The sequence below is a fragment of the Rhagoletis zephyria genome, unplaced genomic scaffold (assembly GCF_001687245.7).
Source record: "Rhagoletis zephyria isolate East Lansing unplaced genomic scaffold, Rhagoletis_zephyria_1.1 Rzeph_scaffold_00954, whole genome shotgun sequence".
NCBI lineage: Eukaryota > Metazoa > Arthropoda > Insecta > Diptera > Tephritidae > Rhagoletis > Rhagoletis zephyria.
The window spans coordinates 31,997-54,021 of record NW_016158038.1 but is presented as its reverse complement, the minus strand read 5'-3'; the positions used below and the strand labels follow the sequence as shown (position 1 = coordinate 54,021).

General features: G+C 39.5%; 1 protein-coding gene across 1 annotated transcript; it reads left to right on the top strand.

Moving 5' to 3' along the window:
* Window positions 1-325: 325 nt before the first annotated feature.
* On the top strand, window positions 326-6,473 carry LOC108362176 (zinc finger BED domain-containing protein 4-like). Its single transcript, XM_017615043.1, has 5 exons — window positions 326-342; window positions 4,117-5,189; window positions 5,253-5,440; window positions 5,761-5,887; window positions 6,445-6,473. Exons 1-5 carry the CDS (start codon window positions 326-328, stop codon window positions 6,471-6,473), a joined length of 1,434 nt encoding a protein of 477 aa, XP_017470532.1.
* The last annotated feature ends 15,552 nt before the right edge of the window (window positions 6,474-22,025 follow it).

Here is a 22,025-nt window from a genome sequence, read left to right as displayed (position 1 = left end):
TAAAAAATTGAGAGTTCAGGAACTATACGTGACCTACTTTCATGTTGTACTCGATCATACCTACAACCTACACTAGGTTTTGTTTCGGGTGTATTTCATGACCTTCTTTTGTATGTTGCAACGTGTTTTTTAACTTATTAATTAATCGATCTCAAAAATGTTTTCTGCGCTGTTGTAATATTTTATCTACCTTATTAATTAATTAATTTTCATTTAAAAAAATATCCTGTATGTAATCCACTCACTCACTCACTCACTCTGACACAAACTTTCACATTTCTAGTATTTATTAGTAGGATTTATATAGTCTTTGCATGTCGATATAATGAAGAAAAAGAAAAGGTAAATCTGTTTCTCACGCTACAACAAACTTCTCTTCATTTTAAATTATTATCTGATGCGCTGAGGATTGCAGGCAGGCGAAGTTTATAAGTAACCCTTTCGTTGCACTGAAAATTCCTGTTTCTTCCTTTGCTTGCTGGCTGGTAGTTTCTCCCTGCACTCCCTCCCTACACTGCCCCAAATGCAATTGCTGTGAACAGGATTTACTCTGCGCAGGTAGCCTTTCAAGCTAACATCATTTACCACGAGTAGAGTGAAAAAACTTGTTGTTGCACTTTTGTAGCCAAGTCATTTTTCCTCTGAAAAATCACAAGGAAACTCTCTTCGTTCGATTGGACATCGTTATCTGCCAGGCATTTGAGGGCATTCAACTTTTCCCCCAACTGCAAGCGCAACAAGTGAAATGTTTGTTTGGATATATACGTATGTATGTATGTATGTATATCCATTATTAGACACACACACACGGCGTTCAGCTCTTAACTCATCCTCTTTCAAATTCACATAATACGCAACGAAATGAGCAGCCGCCCATCCCGGGCCGGCAAAACGCCTAAGCAACAGTTCGTTGGAGATTGGAGAGTGAGTGTTTCCTTATTTTTCTGTTTTTGTGATTGTTTTTCTCTCATTTATTGTTGGTTTTTTCTTCGCTATTGCTTTTCTTTCGCCTGCGCGACTGCGCAAGCGTAACTGTGATTTTCCATTTGGTGGCGCAGTGCAACTGCCATCACCACATCATGTAACTACCAACTAAAACAACAAAAAAAATATATACAGTGAAAAGAGTTCAAGCGCCCCTGTCTTTCTTCCCCAATAGCACAAAACACCAGGCACCCGACACACACACACAACACACCCAGCCCAGCAGAAGGTACAGAGCAAAGTCATCATTAAGCTCGGAACACTTTGACGACTGCAACTTCACGACGTAACGACAGCGACATCATTTTGTCGACAAATGTCGCCTTGAAGCCAGCTTCTTAAACATTTTGAAGACCTCAGCGACATAGCAAACAGCTGATTTTAAAGTTTGACATTTTGGTATATTTATTTTACAAATTGTGTATTTTTATTTAATTAAATAAGAAAAACATGAACTATCAAGAATATGTGATTAATTTTGCGACAATTTAATTTTGCAGCACTACATCTACTCATTGTCGCCAGCAAAATTAGAAATAGATTTAATTTGGCGACGTCGACAATTGCAGTCCTGCAGCCAAGATGTCGTGCTGTCGTCAAAATAATTGTGTCCGTAAGAACGTGTGTATTTAAAATTTGACATTTGCTGCTTGTCGCTTGCTGTCGTCAAAGTGTTCCGAGCTTAACAACAAGACAACGTGATATCTGACTGCCTTTTTCTTTGCGCCATAATGCGTCACTTTACCTCACGTAGACAACCCAGCCAGCCGTACGCGCCAAAACGGGCGCAAGTAGTATTTATGCGCGACGTACGGAAGACTTGAAAAGCGGCAAACGTATGTATCTGTGGGATCTCTTGTAAAATTGTGCGATTCTGCAGTCGTTCGCTACCCCTCTCGAACCTACAAATGTCGAGTTCAGTTCATACAACTGCAACGATGCGACCGTCAGACACAGCTCGTCAGTCAACCACTACTCAATGGTTATGTATTTACTCGTTCGCAACTTGGCTCTGATGGGATCTGGGCGATGAATGGTTGGCCTTAATATGCGAAACCGCACCGCGAAATCTGTGTAGGTACGAAATGTGGCCAGCGTCAACACTCATAAAAATGACAAATTCCTGAAGTCACACCAGCAACAAAAGCGAGTGAAAAAAAACGTTAAATTTTGATGGGTTCATTACAAGCTTGTATTGTACTTGGCTGCGTGAGTGCCGAAATGTAAAACACTCAGCAAAGTTTTGGCCAGCAGAAAAGGTTATACAAATGACATATGGCAAGGGTGAGGGGTGCAAGAGGTGGACAAAATGTGAGAAATATTTATTTAAATAAACTGAACTGTGAGCTAGGTATGTAAAGGTAAAAGGTCTGCTGAGTTTGTAAAGTCTTTTGATATAGTTTGGGATTAACACAAGGCTATATTCCTTTTGAAAAAAAGTCCATGGAGTTTATTTTAACCCACCGTCCGCAGAAGAAGGGTTTTACCAAGAGCGCTAATTCTAATCCTAACTAGTGCTGGGCGATTACTGAGCCGGTGCTTTGCCGTTTCTTCTGCACCTGGTAGATTGCAGCTACGACAAAAAGTATACTCCGGTCATAGTCTTGAAGGATAGGTTCCCAAGGTCCAGTGCTTTGTGAAAACGGAAGTCCGGTTCAGTTTGATGGGAAATGCAGTGAGTTTTGCGCAGTAGGTGGCTTATTCAGACCTTGCTGGATTGTTGGTCTTTTTAAGCCGTCCGTTAAAATAGGTGTTTCGAAGCGTTTAGTAAAAACAGCATCTTTCTACTCCTTCCATCATGGAAACATTATACCGAAGTTTTTCTTGAATAAAGGCGAAAGACAGATGTAGTCAGATTTTCCACGAATGGTTGGGGCCATTGAGAAAATACCGGATACGTCCATGTCCGTACGCACGTCCTTTTCACATACTCAGTTCCCTGAACCTGAGAAAAAAGATCAAAGGCAGCATATGAGAAATGACATTCAACGCTTCTGTTGCACACGTTCTGATTGCTCCCGTTATCACAATCGACGCTGACCTTTATACCCTTGCTATGTATGTATGTAGTTCGTCTCTACGGCTCTCTACCAAACCATATGCGATAATTGCGCCGATTGCCGCCTTGTACATCCATAGTCTAAGATCAGGACGTAGATCCCACTTCTTGCCTAGCATTATCTTACAAAACATCTCGCAACCACCGAGCATCCCGTGCTCTTCTCTAGAAACCGGAGCATCCCCCCCCCCCCCNCTAATAGCGTTAGTTGAGATTTCTGTGGGTGCAGACCATGGCGGCTTACCAGTCGTTTGTATGGAAAGACACAGGAAAACTATTCGCTAATGAGCTGTAAAAGAAGTATCAGTAAGGGCGCCAAAAAAATAGACAAGACGCGTGCGATCTTGGACTTGATCTTTTGCTGTTTTGGCAAAATATCGGATAAATATAGGCGTCAAATTTGAAAACAATGAAATTTTTGAAGCCTGAGCTGTCCCATCACGGCGCTGGGCGAGAGCTGAGTATTGGTCACACCATCCAGTCCACTCTAGACTCTAAATTAGGGATGCAAACGATACATCGATGTTTTTGAAACACATCGATGCATCGATGTTACTCGGAGCGATGTTTCACATCGATGTTTTTTAATTGATTTATTAAGTTTACTTCAAATGTTTGCTACACTTTTTCTCGTATTAAACCGAAACCCTTCATTTCGAAACGCTCTGCCACACTGTCATGAATGAAAGAATGAACCCACTAATTCACTCGCTAGCTCGTGTGTTTGTTTGTAAAATACGGAGAATTCGTTGGTGGAATGTGCGCTTGCGAAATATGGAGAATGTGTTCATGAAATAGTGCGAGGTAAGTTTTACAAGGTAATCGAAAATACATTTTATGTCTAATTATAATTTATTGCTTTGAATTTCAGAAGTTCTTTGTGAGCTGTTTATTTTAATATCTGTTCCGCATCCATCTGCTATCACGCACAAATTTATTGTAGTTTTAGTGTGTACGTAATATACATATGTATGTAAATAACTGCGTTAGATTTTTACATATGTACATATTTTTCAGGTTTTCAAAATGCCACCTTTAAAATTGAAAAGTAAGGTCTGAGTTTTTTTTAACAGAAATTCAGATGCTTCCGCCACATGTAAACTCTGCAACAAGAATCTGAAAACATCAGGTAACACGTCGAATCTTCGCTGCCACATTGAGAAAGTTCACAAACAGATATTACTAGAAACACAATCAAGTGATAAAGCAGAATGCTCCTCTGAAGCTATTCCACACACGCAACCGAAACAACAAAAAATTTCTGAAATTATTAGCATTGCGCCAACACCTTCGCCACTTCTTAGTGAGGTATCTGAGAGTACAAATGAGGAGACAGCATGTATTATCATTGAATCTCAGCCTACGACATGTACTCCGTCAGTATCAGGCAGTAAATCGAAATCTCAGTTGCCTACGGCAGCACTGATCCAACCAAATGTCAAAGACTTCTTCGAGCAAGTTAAGAGCATTTCTTCTCAAGACGGTACTAGGCCAAGGAAAATCACTGAAGCAATCGTGAAGTTCATTATAATGGACAACAAACCATTTTCCGCGGTAGAAGGAAATGGTTTTCTACAGCTAATGAAAGAAGTGGTTCCGCTCTATAAAGTCCCAAGCAGGAAGACAATAAAATTGCGCGTGGATGAAAAATACGAAGCGTTATCATGCATTTTCAAAGAGCACATTCGTAAATGCGAAAGTTTTTGTCTAACGTATGACGTATGGACAGAGACAATGAAAAATCAGTCGTTCCTTGGGGTAACAATCCATTTTCTGGATAATTTACGTCTGTTAAGTGGAACATTAGGCGTACTTGAACTACACGAAAGTCACACCGCTGCTTATTTAGGAGAACATTTGTCTCGGCTTTTTATCGAGTGGAAGGTATCCACAGATAAAGTTTCTGCTTGCGTAACAGATAACGACAGCACTATGATGAAATTGAATAGAAACTTGTTTGGTGACAAAAAAATAATTCCCTGCTTCGCACACACGCTTAATTTGGTTGTCACTCAGGCAATAGATAAGTCAACGGAAGTGTCAGCTTTGATCAGTAAGGTGCGGGACATTGTTAAGTTTATTAAAAGAAGCGTTAACGCCAGTGATGAATTGCGAAAGAAACAAATAGATGCCGGGGCTTCTGAAGGTAATACAAGGAAAATGATTCTCGACGTAAGAACGCGATGGAACTCATGTTTTTTTATGCTAGAGCGGTTTGTCCAGTTAGCATCTATTTTAAGTGAAGTACTGCTCACTCGCCCAGAAGCACCCTCTATGGTAACTGGCTCTGATCTGAACAATATCAAGGAGGTGATTGAGTTATTAAAGTCGTTTGAAATTGTTACTAGGGAGATTTCTGCGGATACCTATGTTACCTTTAGCAAAGTGATACCGCTGGTAAGTTGTTAAAGTGAAGCTCTGATAAAAATTTCGCCCCGAGATGCCATCGTAGTGGAGCTAAAAAAATGAACTGCGAAAGAATATGAACAAACGATTTGATAAACTTGAACTTAATTCGATTCTGGCGTTGGCAACTACGTTAGATCCGAGATTCAAATTATTGCATTTTAAAGATCCTCTGGCTAAAAGCAAAACAGTTTTTTTATTTAAACAGAGATGGAAAGAATGACGCTGGTACGTCTGAATCTTCAGATGAGTATGAAAAAGAAGAGCAATCTTTTGATATTTGGATACATCATAAACATTTGGCTCACCAGAATATAAAATCTAAACAGTCCAATTTATCTACAATCACAACAACGGAAGTTGAAGTGCAAATGTACCTAGGATCAGCTGTTGCTCCTATTAACCAAAATCCAATTGAAATGTGGGATGACATGAAAAGTGTGTTTCCGGGGTTATATAAACAAGCCTCTAAATATTTACCCATTGTGGCTACTTCAGTCCCGAGTGAACGACTATTTTCAAAAGCGGGAGCAACTATCACGCAGCAACGGAACCGTTTGACAGGGAAACGACTTTCCAAGTTGTTGTTTTTAAATTCCATTCTAAATAAATAACTTTTTGTGTTCCATAATAATCGTATATATTTCTATTATTTATGAAGGAAAAATGTAAATAGGCATCTTACAAAATGTATCCAACTAAAGAAGTACTAACTACTTCATTGGCTTTGTTTATAAGTCTGGAACTAACCTTTTATTCTAACTATGAGAAGTCGTAAAAAAAAGTTGGAAAAACATCGATGCTTCGATACATCGATGTTTTGAAAGCCGATGTTTTTGATTTCGATGTTTTTTGAAGAAACATCGATACATCGAACCATCGATGTTTCATTTCACGATGTTTGCATCCCTAATCTAAATACATTGTACATATCTGTGTATATGATTTATGTGCATACCATATTCCATTTTAAATCTTTATTTCTCATTCTTTAGAAGCAATTATATACTTCGTTTTCCCCTAAATTGTGTATTCCTCATTATTCCTGCTCATAAAAAATACGCTGCAGAAACAAAAAAAAAAAACAAAAAAATTATAATCACAAAGCCGGCAATGATACAGAGCCTACCGTTCACTACCAGTTCTTTCATATACTCCTGCAAGTCATCAAATAAAATTTTCAAATAAAACGTTCGAGCAAAAAATCAAAAAAACAGGATCCTCACAGAGCACACAGCCAACCTCCTGTGTATATGTATGTGTGTCGCAATAACCCTACTCCTTCGACATTCACTGCCACATCAGCATAACACAAGCCATAGAAGCAACAAGTACAGTCTACCGACGCATACAAAAAGCCAACGTGCTCAAACGTTCAAAGGATCACGGACAAAAATAATTTCAATAAAGTCCGCAAAGCAGGGAAAAATCAAAGAAAAAATCTGAAATCGAAAAAAGTAAAATACAAAGCGATAAAAAAGACGTTAACAACTAAAGTACAAAAAAAAAAAAACTAAACAGAAATCACTAACCAAATGACTGTTATTGGCTCTTACCAAACCCCCGACCATTACACGCTACTCACGACGTCATATCCTCCTTGGCAGCACATTTGGGGATCACAAGCGGACGAACGAACGATCGCTAGCGTACGTGTGTGTGTGTGTGTGTGTGTGTTGCAAAGTATGTGTAGAATGCAAGATTTTATGGTAGAAGGACATTAATGCTTTGCGCCAACTCATCGCCAACGTTGGCAGCCACGTGCAGCTCCGCTCCTTTGCCGGCAGCGCGCCTTGCCTTGATTGTGATGCAATCGTGGCGCAGAGGATCAAACTGGTTTCCCATTTTTTTGGTCGTACATCTACGTGTATTACTCACCATAAGTCTAAATAAAACTCCTTTCAAGTTGTTATTTATGTTGCTTGTTGTTGTTGTTTTTGTTGTATTGTGAAGTGCTGGGAAACTAGTTTGTGCTGCCACAACCCGACTCACCAACCAACCAACCTCCAATTCATCCTCCATACGCCGTGCACGATCGTACGATGACAAAGGCGCGGCTGTGGGTAGCAATGTTGCTGTTGTTCGCCTTGTTGTTGTTATTGTTGTTGCTGACTTTGAACCTACCTGACATTGGCAGGGAGTGTAGTACTGGCTATGCGCGCTGCCGTCTTCCTTGGCTCCCACGAAAAAGGGATACAATATACGAGGGAAATTTGAAGAGTCAGTGACTTTTTGAATTTCCCGCGCAGTAGATTTAAATGCAAGACTGCTCAAATCAACTGCCATCGATTAATAGATTACTATATAATTTTAAGGAAGCAGAGCCAACTAGTTTGTGTTTGAGAGCCATAGAAAGCAGGGCGTCCAGTCGCGACCCAAAATGCCGTGTTCTGGCAAGTCTGTAGCTTCGTCCACTGCGTCCTACGGTATTATGCGCCGAGAAGAAGAGCAGACTAGCGAAGGTAACTCCGAGGATTTTTGGGTTACTCACCTTCGGAATTGGTTCGCCATTGACCTGAATACCCAGCTACAGTCTGACCTTCGACCAAATGGTAAATAATTTTGCCAAGGATTTTTTAGTGGAGAGGGTTAGGCTTCTTGCAGTGAAGAAACGAGAAAGCTCCCCTGTTAGAGACTGGAAGCCTCAATGTCTTCAAGTAGCATGGAGCGACTGACCGTGTCAAATGGCCTTGACAGAATCAACGCTACTAGGACTGTTCTCTCACAGGGGCCGCGAGTTATCTGGGTGTTTATGGCGTTAAGTGCGGTTGTTGTATTAATAACTATACGGAACCCATGCTGATGCCTCGCTGGGATCAGGTGGTTTGTGCAGTGCGGGAGTAGAAGGGCCTGTAGTGTCTTCGCTACCAGACGGTTTGCCCGGTTTGAGCAAAGGAACCACTCTCCCCATTTTCCAGATGTCTTAAATGATTAGAGTGGCCATAGACAGGTTAAGTCCCTTGGTTAAGTAATCCACTCCCGCAGGACCCAAATTTTTCTGCATCAGCATGCAAATTACGTCGAGTCCTATGCCTTTGGAAGCTTTCGCCTTCCCGATGGCTACCCTCCCGTCGCCGCCTTCCGGTCACTGGACGCTTTCTTTGTCCGCCGGAGGATGCAGTGTGAACTGTCGGCTAAAATAGTTCGCGCATTGCTACAGGTCCAACGAGTCGTGGTCGCCGAAAGAGATTTCGACTCTGTCGTCATGCTTTGTCGGATTGGACAATGGCCTCACGGTTGACCTGAGCTTGCTCACACCAGAGGCGAAGTTACAGGTATTCAGATGCTCTTTCTACTTCTTCCGTTTATGTGCATTAACTAGTTGACGTATCTCCGCGTAGAGATCCCTGTTACGGGGATTTCCGGGATCGGTCTAACGAAGGTTGTCACGCTCATCGGCGAGGGCAGCCGCTTTAGCGGAAAAATTCCGAAATGCCACCTGCTGGAACGAAGCGGGCTGCAGCAGCAGTGACAACTCTGCGGAACTTACGCTCACCTACGTGAACTTCGGTTGGTGTGGGTAGGGCAGTGAAGGCGTTTTCAGTAACAATCGCGAAGCCGTTCCAATCAGCTTTAGAAAAGCTGACAGAGGTTCGGTGTTCCACGGAAGCAAATTCGGCAGGTTTATGAATCGATGTGATTATGGGCAGATGGTCTGATGCCAGGGTCAGCGTAGGTCGGCACGTTCGCGCTTACAATCGTTATATCTGGCGAGCTATTCCAGTAAGTAAGAGGGGAAGTTTGCAACTGGGCAGCACAGCAGGGACCCACGTAATCACTCGTCCAATCTCGTGTGTTACGGAGTCCGGGACATGCCCTAAAGTGGCACCAGCCAAGGCAGGAGCTGCACCTGCCTATGAGTTGCCGGCGGCGGTGTGTTGGTGGAGGTGTGGTAGTGTCCGTATGAGTGTCTATTGTTGTGTTAGTGTTGTCCTGCTCGGACGAGCTCCGGTGTGCCTTGGAGGCGATCCAGTTCGCCCAAAATGGGGCCACGAACAACCCAGAGTTTGAATGCAAATCGTTTCTGGGATACGCAGCAGATGTATATTTCTAGCCCTGGATTTGACTCTATGCCAGCCCTGAGCAGAAGAATACGGAGCAGATGTAGCCCCATAATCGAGCAACGTTTAAAGGATTTCGCCGACCTAAACGAGGTTAGATCGCCGAAACAACAGCCGTTGGTTAGGTAAAACCAGAGCCTTTATTCACAAAGTCACTGACTTTTCAAATCGCCCTCGTATACAACGCATATATATGTACTTCCTTACATACATGCATATACGAGTACCTATATATATGTATGTATGTTGAATACCTTCCTGCAGCCTCAAATGTCGCCCTCGCTAACCGAAATTGACTTGGCATTGCTGCTTGGGACTGTGGCATATTCCTGTCTGGGCGCTTGTATTGGTGGCAGTTGTCACGGTTTTGCCATTATTATTGCTTTTGTATTGCACAATCCTTTCGCATTTTGATGTTTATTTTGTGCCTTTGCCTTAGCCTTTTTTCCCTTTTGGTTTTGTTCTCTTTTATTTTTGGGATAATATTTATTTTCTTCATTTACAAAAAGTCAACTCTATCCACATTCGACGCATCCCTTCCTTATGCACTTACAAAAATATATACATATGTATGTATGTATGTGGGTACATATGTACATACGTAGGAATGTTTGTGCCTGAGTGCCTCTACTGCTCGATGTCGCCTTTTGCGCCTTTGTTTATTTCCATCCTTTCGACTTTGGTTTGCTACAACACTCCATCCAAAGATCCCCTCGAAGATGTCAGTGATCGTACTGATCGCACCGATCGCAGCTAAGATCTTTGGGGAGCGCGTGTGTAGGCAAATAAAACAAGAAATATCACAGCCAAGTGTAGAATGGAGCTCAGCATGGACTGCCTGACTGACTGGCATGGAGGATTGTAGGATATGGCGATATGAATATGAATTGCCTGGATGTGAGTGGCGTACGTGGGTAAATTTATATTTGCATTTACGTATAAAAATATGTGGCACGTACATATGTGCTCATATTTGAGTTTGTATCCCCATTAGTCAACATTGCGAAGGTGGGGATGGGGGGAGGGGCTAAGAGGGGTAATTTTGCCTGCGCTTAACAAAATATCTTTCACAATGCATTCCTGCTTACCAAATACATACCTCTCTACATATTTATATGTATGTATGCATAATTTTTAATAAAATGTCATGAAGGATAAATTCTCGCTTGATGTGATGAGCTCAACCATGAACGTTGTAGAAGACATGACTCATTTTTTCGCATCGTTAAATTGGACAAAAAAAAAACACATTGAAAAGAATCTGAGGTAAAAGATAAAACACGTACGCAAATACATACATTTGCATTTCAACAAGGCATATTTCTCTTCCTTGGCTTCAAAGCTTCCGAACAAAATTATGTATTACACCGTGACAGGGTCAGTGTTCATAAGCTTCGTCTTTCATCTGAAGCACTTCTATTAATTATGCTGGTGTTGTTAAGTTAATACACTCGGAAGTTTTTTCTACCGAAGAGCTTAACTTTCTTCTTCTTCATTGACTCTATAACCGCCTGAGCGATTTTGGCAAGTTATCTTTCCAATCTAATGATGACCATCCCCCTTCCCTTCTGCCATCAGGAGCAGCCACATCGAATACTTTCAAAGCTTTACATCGCTAAACTATATATGTCTGTATGTGCATTGTCGTTATTAAAGCATATCCTTCCATCGGCTGCGATATTCGCCGTAGCCAAGAAGATTCCATAGATTCATAGATCATGCTCATGGTCTTTATCTTGAACACTAGCATAGCTTCATAATCGGTGGACGTCATCGTTTATGCTTCTACGCCAAACAGTAGTACGGGCATTCCTCATTTTCGTTAGTCTTAAGAGGACTTTAGCTTAGGTTAGGTTATCTTGGCTGTCATCATCCAGCACAGGAAAAGGATACACTTAGATTAACATGGGCCCATTGTGATGCCATATTAGAGACTCCTTGCGTCCCTCCACTCGCCTAAGAAATAAAACCAATGATGAAGCGCACCAAATCAACGATACTAACTGAATCCAGTCCAGCCAAATATTCAAAAGAATAGTGGAGGACCGTCGACGAGCCCTCGCCAATGCAGGGCAGTGGCACAGATAATTCTCTATGCTTTCGCTTTCCTCCACATTACGTCAGTCGTTTGACTGCATACCCACATTAATTGCGTGGGTTTCCATCAGGCAATGCCCGGTGTGAACTCCAATGATATGCTGGGGGGGGTGACGTTTTTGAGATCAACATGTACGCCACCCTTTCAGACTTTGTTAGTTTGCTTTTTATTGTAGGTTATCCACGGACGTACCAGACTGTGATGCCATAAAACAGAATGGAACGCATCATCCCCGTGAACATCCAGTTCGCAGTATGAGGCTTCAAGCCCCAGAGAGGACTTCGCTTCTTATTTGGGTACTCAGTGTAAAATAAATAGCACTTGTTAGCAAAAGTAATTCTTTATTTCATTTGAAGGTTTAGCTTCTTCATTCAGTTTGGAAAACGATGAACAAACGCATCGCTAGTTGATGTCGATACTATCGATATATCATTTGCTGTTGTGCGCTGTTACAAAAAGTTGTTCCCGACCAATTCAGTCCGCAGATCTTATCTTTTCCAGCATCGGATTAAAGAAGTCTCGCAATAGAGAGTCTAGCTGTCGGAGACCTTGTTTGGTATTGAACTGCTCAAAGAGGTTCTTTGCGTTTTTCTGTCCTTAAGCCCTGTTTTTTCTATTCCTACTTCGTCATTGTCGGGCAATGAGATATCCACTCCATCATTCACGATTGGGAGTTTAGGATCTTCATTTCATCAGCTGGTTTCAGCACTTTTTTTACTCTAAAATCGTTGTCATTTCAAGGATTATCTTGGTCGTCAACAAAAGTAAGGCGTTTCATTCAAAGAATTGCCTTCGAAAACGCCCTATCTTCGATGGCACAGGGTTCCACACGGGTTGGTTAAAGCCTCTCGGATCTAGATTGCTTACGGCAACTAAGCTGTGCGAACGCGGACGCAAGATGCCAAGAATAGCAGTTACAATTTTCCTCCAATTCTATTCACAGGGAGCATAGCTTTAAAAAAAAATCCCTTCCTAATACTTGGTCGGAAGCCATGTGATGTGTGATACGAAACACCAGTGCTTTGAATTGTATTGCAAACTTGGCTTGACAGGATGCAAGTTTTTATTCTCATTCGAATGGCTATATTATTTTTGAGAACCGTTTTCATGGCAGAACAGCACTTGACGAAAAAGTATTGTCTGTTCATTTGTATCGTATTGGCGCGCATTCGTACCCGGACCTCGACAAATTATTAGTTGGTTGGTTAAATTGATTGACAAGCGATTTGCCAATTATAGCCGATTTGAAACAAATCTGTACAAGCCTACAGCCACTTAACAGTTCTGATGAATTTCAGTATTTCATATAGCGAGAGTCGACTGTACCCTGAAATATTCTACAGGAATTTTTAGCCGAGGGTCTTTAGCCTCACTCATACAAGGGCTGGATACTAACATAAAAAGCATCCAACTGTATGCGTTGAGCCCATGTTCCTGTAGCTGCAGCAGAAGCTGTTGACGGACGTGCTCATATCTAGCAGAGCCCCATTTTAAGGGGTCGTAAGAATTCCAGATATGGCCAGTAATCCATTAAGATACTAAACAGCTCTATCTCTGCTTAGCATTCCAATTATAAATTTCGATAATTTTGCTTTTAATTTCTCTGCGAGAGGCGAGCATGTCCGCCGCTTGGAACCATATTTCATAAAGAACCACACGTCGCTAGTTCTTCCGATGTCTCATTCCGCCTTTGTGCCTATGTCTTGGAACCGATATACGAATGGATCAGAAATTACGGCCAACGCTCTCCTACAATCCGCCACAAGTTTCGACTTAACCTAATAGGGGGAGAGCGCCTCAAGAGACGCCTATCTACCACCTATCTCTCGCCTGCTCAATTGCACACAAATCCCCTGACTACAGCGTGCGGCGGGCCCACCATATTTTCTAACAGCATAGGTGGTCGGTCGGTCGATCGCTCACACGCTTGTAAAGTATGAGTAAATGTGAGAAATTTCAACAATACCCACGTTTGGCTACTGGAATCAGCACATAAATAATAAAAAGAACAAACAGACAAACTGCTTCATTCTCAGTTCTCGTTTAAACTTTACGATCTAGTTGCCTTAGAAGGCACATAAAAAAAATTAACATTACACTAAATATGATTCCTACCTGTGCTGTGTAATGGACAGGCGAACGAATCCTGAACGGCCAGAAGTCATTGCACTCTGATAAAACGAAGCCTTGGTATTGTATGAGAGTAAGTGTGGCTGTGTGTGAATCACACTCCACATAGAATGATCTATGATGATTTGTGGCATCTTTGCAGTCTAACGAAACGATTAGATGGACAGACAGACAGTCGTTGAGTTTTGATCACTAGTAACAATTACAGAGCGAATGAAATTCAACAAGTGAGTACTAAATGTTTGTAAGGCAACATAAGAAAGCAACAACAACAACAACAATGCTGGAATAAAAAGTCAGTTAAGGAAGCAACAAATAGCAACCACAGCAGTTACAAGAACTACATACGTATGTACATACATATGTGTTTAAGAGCCACTGCGAAAAAGTCGTAAAAATTGTTTGGGTAATGCATGTCCCGACACAAACATATCTATATGCCTATGTATTTGCTAGCTTATGTACATATGTACAAGTGTAAATATACATATATGGGGGCCAGTAAGCACACAAATAAGAGCGTCAAATAGTCGGAGATTATTTACATTTTTTTTGCGCCGCTGATAACTCAAAATTTCAAACCCACCAATACTCCTCGAAAAATAAACCGAAAAATTGTTGGTAAACATATTTAGCTATGTATGTACATTAGTGTGCTTCACCAAAAGGGTTGTCAGTTTTCCATCGGAATTATAAAATTTATTATATTATAAGAGCTCCGTCAAAATATTTCGGCAGAGTATTAAGATTAGGGCTGATGATTTCACCCGGGTAATGAGCTACCCGGGTACCCGGGTAGACCCGGGTAGACCGGGTACCCGGGCAGTATGGTAATTACCCGGGTACCCGGGCACCCGAAAAAATGTGGAGAGGTGAAAATTAAACGCATTTACGATCATATAACGCAAACGAACGTACATAGGGAAAATCTATAAGAATCTTCCGTACCATATGGGGAAATATTATAATATACAACACATACATTGCACTTGACAAATCCGTCATTCATCACACAAGCGTACTTCCAAACCCAGCTTGTTTTAGGCATGTCTAAAATATTAATATTTACGAAGTTGGTAATGCACGTACAGATATCGGATCGGTAACAAATAAAATTATTGAGACACACCCACCTGCGAATCTAAACGATGACCGACAGTTGAGGCAATTTTTGTGTTGGAATGAAAAAAATTTTAAAATTTCTTCCACAATTATTTCACAACAATACGTTCATCAACCTACTTCTCGTATTAAGGAAACTTCATTAAATAATTGTGATTTTAAAAGCTTTAAATATTATGAGAAAAGAAACTATAATTTGAACAAGCTGATACAATAAAAGTACAAAATCTTTAGGTGAATGAATAGCATAAGGCTTTGTTACCTTACTTTTTGTACCAGAAGTGGCCTACCACAGGGTTTAGTTCTTATATAATTCCCAATGAGAACGTTCTCGTCAGTTTTGTTCTCATTTTGGTTTTGGTTTTGACGCGTTCTTGGGAACAAAACTACGACAATGGCATTTAGTTTCGATCATACATTTCGTTCTCAGTCCCTGTTTTAAAATATTAATATTTAATATTCTTTAAAATATACATACATACATACATATGTACACATGCATGTATGTATATGCATTTACAAAAATTAGAAGTTTGAATTTAAGTACAGAAACTAATGTTTTAATTTACTTTTCTTGTCTCCGTCTACTCAGGCAAGCGGTTAGGTGTACATAGTCGCGTACACTCTAGACATAAAAAAATAATTATAAAAAAAAATTTTCTCACTGAAAAAATATTTATCCTCACCAAAAAGATTATACAAGAAGCTTTATGTCGCATTACCCGGGTGTTTTTCGTTTAACCGGCACCAACATATGTATATTACCCGGGTACCCGGGCAAATCGGGTAATACCCGACTACCCGGGTAATAAAAGCCCCGGGTAATACCCGGGTAATCGGGTACCCGGGTACCCGGGCATTACCCGAATTACCCGGGCACCCGGGTAATACCCGGGTAACCAGGTACCCGGGCACCCGGGTATCATCAGCCCTAATTAAGATTTACGTGAGCTGGACTGATTTGATCACTTGATCAAATTTTAATTATTTTTATATATCAATCTATCATTTGAGGTGAGTTTATAGAAAAAAAAAGATTTAACTATTTTTTTAACAATACTTTTGAAAACTAATTTTAGAGGTCTTCAAATATAACAAATTTTTAATATGCGTTGGAAAAACTGTGCCGATTTTTTTCCGTATAGTGAGTGATACACTCTAATGCACATACATATATATGTATGTATGTGTAAGTAATAAAGCGAAAAAAGTATTATAAAAACTCAGTAGGGCCTGACTGTTAAGGAAAAATGAGCTAAGCGGCAATCAGGAAAGACGTCGTTGACATCCAACGACCAAGGTGAAGAAAGACGTTGAACAAAGGATGGCGTACGGCGGACGACGGACGACGGTTAGCGGACGTTAAACGGTAGGCAGGAATGACTGACTGACTGACTGTAACAACGGCACGGTCAACGGATAGGAATTTATTATTTCAAGAAATAAAAGCAATCAAAATAAATTTTATTACCACTGCGGTTATCCGCCCTAACCCTGAGTGAAGGGACGCGCCGTTCTTGGAAAGTTTGCTTTTATAATTTTTATATGTGTATATATTTTTATTTTATTTTTTATTTAATTTCATTTTCGTCACTCAGTCTGTTTTCTTCTGCTGCTGTTGGTTGTTGCTTTTAAGTACATATAAAAATAATAACACCAAATTTAGCATTGGAGCGGTCGAAAAGGGCAACTTTCATGTATGCTGTACTTGTTAAATGTAAATTTGTATCACTGCAAGTTCTTGGCCCTTGGCTTGCTTACCTTCCCCTGTTGCGCTCCGTCGGGTTAATCTCAAACCACCGCATGGTCGAGGTTTTTTTGTTGGAATAACAATAATTTTGTGATACCTTTAGCAAAATCAGAAACCCTTTTACGCTTCATGCAAAGTCACTCCAAGGTAACTTATGAAATGAAGAAACTTAGTTAAAGAGTGAAAAATGTAGTTCAAGAGTAGCGAGAAATACACAAACAATGCAAATGCGGTTCTTGAAGGGGGTTATTCATTTATGCTAATATCTTCGGTTGATCCTTTTGGTTTGGTCAAGGTGTACGTAGCATTTATCATGAGGGTGCTCAGAAAAGCGGTGGTTATGACTACGGTGCCCGTCCGTCCGGTGTTATACGGGACAGTCCTCTGTTTTGACCAATTGTCCTGGCAATTAATTTATTTTATACGGGACGCCTAATGTTCTGTATTTCTTTTAATGTCCTGTATTTGTCCCGTATTCGGGTTTCGGTATTTCGACGCCTTAAAAGCTCATTAAAATGGCATGCCTATGAACCAGTCTAAATGCTTGTGTTTCGAATCGAGGAGCACATACAGTGACCAAAATATAAATTAGGATTCTACATTTTAGCAAGGTTCGGCTATTTTCCTTTTGTTTATTGAATGTTTATATTTTTTTTTTGTTTAAGTAAAGCTCTTTTCCTAACAAAAACCATATAGATCGAAAGTTCCGACTTTGTCCAAAAACTATGAGAATTAATTCTGCAAATTTTGATTAAAATTTCAAACTTTTTAATCAGAACCTTTAAAAAAAACTGTGGTTGCAGTTATGTAGCTCATTAAAATTTAGTATAATAAAGTGAAAGTGCAACGTGCTGCTTATTTTCTTCCCTATCAACAAATTGTCGAGAATGCTAACTTTGTATGAAAAAATGTGTGGCACCGTCTCCAAAAAAAATTTCCAAAAATTAACGGTAAGTCCTAGCTACATAAAATTTGCACTTTATCGTACTAAAATTTAACGAAACTTTTGTAAAAAATTTTGTGGAGTAAAAATCTGTGTCTAAAATGGGCTTGCCGTACAATTCTCTTTGCCGGAGTTGTAATCTCGAAAGAAGAAGTGAAACAATCTTACTTACAATATAATCCAGCTCTTGCTTAAGGACATCAAGGAAACCTCCCTAGCCAACTCCTCAAGGTTGATCTAGTGACCCGAAATACGATATTTAAACCTACAACGCAAGTCACTGTACTCCAACATTTTAAGGTCAGTGAGAATAGATTAGAAAAGTCACGTTCGGTTTTCTAATCAAATCTAAAAGGTATAGGGACCAAGAAGTTTCATAGGACTCAGTACCAAGGCGTAGGTAAAATAATAAGGAATAAACCCCGAATAATAACCATATCAACGATGCAATATTCTCTGTATGTAGGATGGAGCCAATCCACGATGCGGCATAGTCTATTGTGATTTCTATGTTTACAAGTAAAAGTAACTGTTTTTTTTTTTGAAGAGTGGATGTTATTGTTCTAGATAATAGGAAGGATGTAAGTCTGCTTTGGTTGATCCGACGATTTCACCGCGCTTTGCATATGTACCCGATCATCACTTCCTGCCATTGTAACGGTAGTGACTCGCATGCAGCAGGAGGAAGACCCCAAACTTCTATCAGACAGTTAATCGACTTACGAAAGGTTTCAAGACCTGAGGGAACAAGCACGGCGACTTAGTGGCCAATGGCTAGAGTGCGCTTCAATTATGAGGGGAAGATTTCTCCATGCGGCTGAATGAAAACAGCACTGAAACCTGCGGAGATGATGAATTCGAGCACGCCGGCAAGATCATTAAGAAGTCCACTCTCTTCATATCTCAAGCGCATTCTAAAATCTTCTTACCACTCCGGTACTCGCAGCAGTCCCATTTATTACATTTAATAATTTTTTATGTAATTTCATTAAAGTAATGATTTCTTCACCAAATTGAAGCCATAAAATAATTTTATACTTGAGTTCTTTTAAGGCATACAAATAAAGAATTCCTGACTTTTTTCCCATTTCAATAAATACCAGATTGCTATTATATTCCTCTGTACGCAAATAGGCATGCGTTTTTTGCTTGGCCTCATACGAATTGCATTTAATGCCGGACAAATGTGGAGTCAACAATAGGATCAAATTTAATTTTGCGTAAAAGGAGCAAACAAGTAAAGAGAACTTTTGTAAGGCGCAAATGACGAATATGACACCGAAGAATAATAAATGTATGTCTTTATACTCATAGGTGTGTGTCCAGACAAGTTGCATAAATGCATACACTGAGAAAAAAAAATCAACCAAAAATTGGTTAATCTTACCAAATTCAACCTTTAAAAGGAATCAATGTGACTTTTGGTTAATATTAATAATGCCTTGGTTGATGTTTTCAATAATGATTTGGTAATATTAACCACACTTTTGGTGGTAGATTTTTTCGTTTGAACATGTTTTGTATTCTGCACTTCACAGGTGCTTTTTCATAATCTGCAGATACAAAACAAAAATTTGAATTATCATTTTAACAAGTTGCCTCTGACGAGAATTGCCTTCAACTGTTCAACTTGAATCAATCTTCTTCCTCGTTTTATTTGGCTCTGCACTTCACAGAGGCTTTTTCGTAATTAAGAAAAATCAAAAACAGAAAAATGAAATTAAATTATGAATCGCGCTGATGGCATACATACGAATTTGTTTTCAAATGTTCAACTTGAATAAAATTTCTTACAATTGGCTTTTTAACCATAAAAAAATCAAACCATAACTTAGTTGAAGAAACAATTGTTCTTTCGGCTCAGTGTACATATATATGAATATATGTGTGTATGAATATATCTATATACACTTATGGGTTATGTATGTATTATATATGCAAGTAGGTACATACAGTCAGTGTAAAATGTAAGTGCATACCTTGGTCTAATATAATATTCACAATGATTTTCATGAAGACATTTTTTTCATTAATTATTTATGAAAATATAGTTCATTCTATATTCCAACACTTTTACCGTTTCCGTTCACTTTTTAGAATTTTTTATTTTTATTTTTTTTTTGAGGGTGATCAAAATATATTTTTATATGGAAGCAAATGCGCAACACCCTCCACAAAAACAAATCTAAAATATCAACGGTAATTTTCAGCGACTTGCATTTTATTTTATTAAAATTAAACGGACCACAAAACATAACACTCAAAAATTTTCTAGAAATTCTGAAAAAAATGTGTGTAATTTTGATGAAAATTTGTTGAATTTTTGTGATTTTTATATAGAGTTGGAATCTTTGATTGATATGGTTTTTGTTATAGAATGAACTAGATTTTCATAAATAATTAACAAAAACAAATAAATAATTAATGAAAAAAAATTTCATCAAAATAATTGTGCATATTATATTAGAACAAGGTGTACACTTACATTTGACACTGACTGTACCTACAAATGCATGTGAACATTCACAGGCTATTTGCTGCTATCCTCGATTTCTCCTGTTGCCAACACCACCAGCACAGTTGCCATTGTCACCGACATGAAAATATTTCGCAATGCAAATATCCACAGAAGTATGTATTTCATTCCATTGCAGTGACTTTTACACAGTGTGTATTTAAGTGTTGTTGCTGTTATTGCTGCTGCTGCTGCACAAAACGGATACGTTGCGAACGTGTTGCAATATTTGCATTTCGCTCAGAGAGAAACAAAAACAAATAGCAACTTTTAAATGCGAAAGCAGCGCGACCACTACTCGAATGACAATAAACAAATGAGAGCAGCAACCAGGTCTGGGAGTGGGGAGCAAAGACAAGTGAGAATTAATTGAATTTAAGTGCTTTCTTTATGCTGCTGTTGTTTCGCAGAAGGATTGGAGGACCAGTGGCCAACAAAGGAGAATGTCAGCAAGCGAATACGAACGATGAAAATGACAAAAGCGACGACAATCTCAAAAGTTGCCAAATACGTGACAATTAATGCGCCGAATGCGTGCGCGGCGGCGCATTGACAAAGGAGCGGTTCATGTATTCATTCAGGTATCCATCCATCCTTTCATTCTCCATATGAGATTGGCAAACAAATTGTGTTGAGAAGGAATGATGCAAATATGTATTTAGGTATATGTACATTAGAGTGCATCACTACATCGTAAATATAAAACTTATTATATTTTAAGACTTCCGACAAAATATTTCGGAAAAATGTACGTAAGCTCCAAAAATCGAGTTTTGTACAAGTAAAATTAGTTTTTAGAAATAAGCTTCAAATGAAAAAAAAAAAAATTTTTTTAAATTTTAAAACAGAGTCAAAATCATGAAAATTTTTGAGGTATTTTCGAATCGATCTAGCTATTAAACTTTTTAATTTCTTTGTAAAAACTGCAGTTTTTTTGGTTATATACGTATGTATATAGTGCTATGGGTCAATCCATGTCAAATCGGCGAACAGTTTTAATCAAGTATTCTTGACTTGGATGGATTTTGGTCAGAACTTTTCTTTTATCGCATAACAAAGTTCTGCCAAAGAAAAAAATTTAAACTGTTTTTCGAAAGTTATGCAAAATCTAAATTTATAAATTATCCAGGCTTTTGCAAGTTTATGTTTTGAGCCACTCAAAAACTATGGTCTAATTTTAAAGGTGATATTCAGAGCTATAAAGAAAAAATGTCGACACCTGAGCGGAAGATCGACCTATCTCGGCAGCCAGTTCGAAAACGACCCATCTCAAAAAGCTTCAAGAACTCCCTACTTCAGAATTTAATGGAAAGACGCCGTATTTCTAAATTTTATTGAAAAACTCCCTATCTCAGATTTTGGTTTTTTTTGCAAGCTCTAAACAAAGTTATGTTAAATTTACTTTTAATAAATTAAGAGTTTGCAGTAATTTTTTTTAATTCTCGCGCCAGCTGCTCAGCGACCTCATTACCTTCGATCATACAGTGGCTCCGCACCCAGCACAGGGTTATTATATTCTGTCATTCATCATCCTGTTTGAGAGAGCCCAGATGGCTAGAACGGCACCCTTCAATTTCTCCTCCGACTGCAACCGTTTGAACTTCCCAGCCGAAGTTGAACTAGTCTCCTGACTGGTCTTATCTCTCTAGTGTTCAAGTAAAGGACGATATTTCGGATCTAGACTGCTAACAGCACTAAAGTCCGGCTAGTAGTTCTGGAGGTTCTGCTAGGCATGCCAAGTTAGGAGGCCCTATAGCCTACGACGACACCTCTGAATCTCCTTGTGTGTGCCTAATGAATCCGCCGGAGGTGGCGGCTGGCAGCTGATAAAGCCTAACTGACCTCTACAATGTAGGAAGTGGTGAATTTCGAGCTTAATCAGGCTCATTGTTTGAAGTTTCAAATATACAATTTTCAAGTCAAGTCTGATAGAAAATAGAGGACACATACTAGGAAC

Bases quoted from the DNA above. Each gene is read 5' to 3' on its own strand.
- LOC108362176 (XM_017615043.1), top strand. The intron at 5,190-5,252 runs GTAATACAAGGA...TTTTTATGCTAG, and splicing joins AGATGCCGGGGCTTCTGAAG to AGCGGTTTGTCCAGTTAGCA. The intron at 5,441-5,760 runs GTAAGTTGTTAA...TTGGCTCACCAG, and splicing joins TTAGCAAAGTGATACCGCTG to AATATAAAATCTAAACAGTC.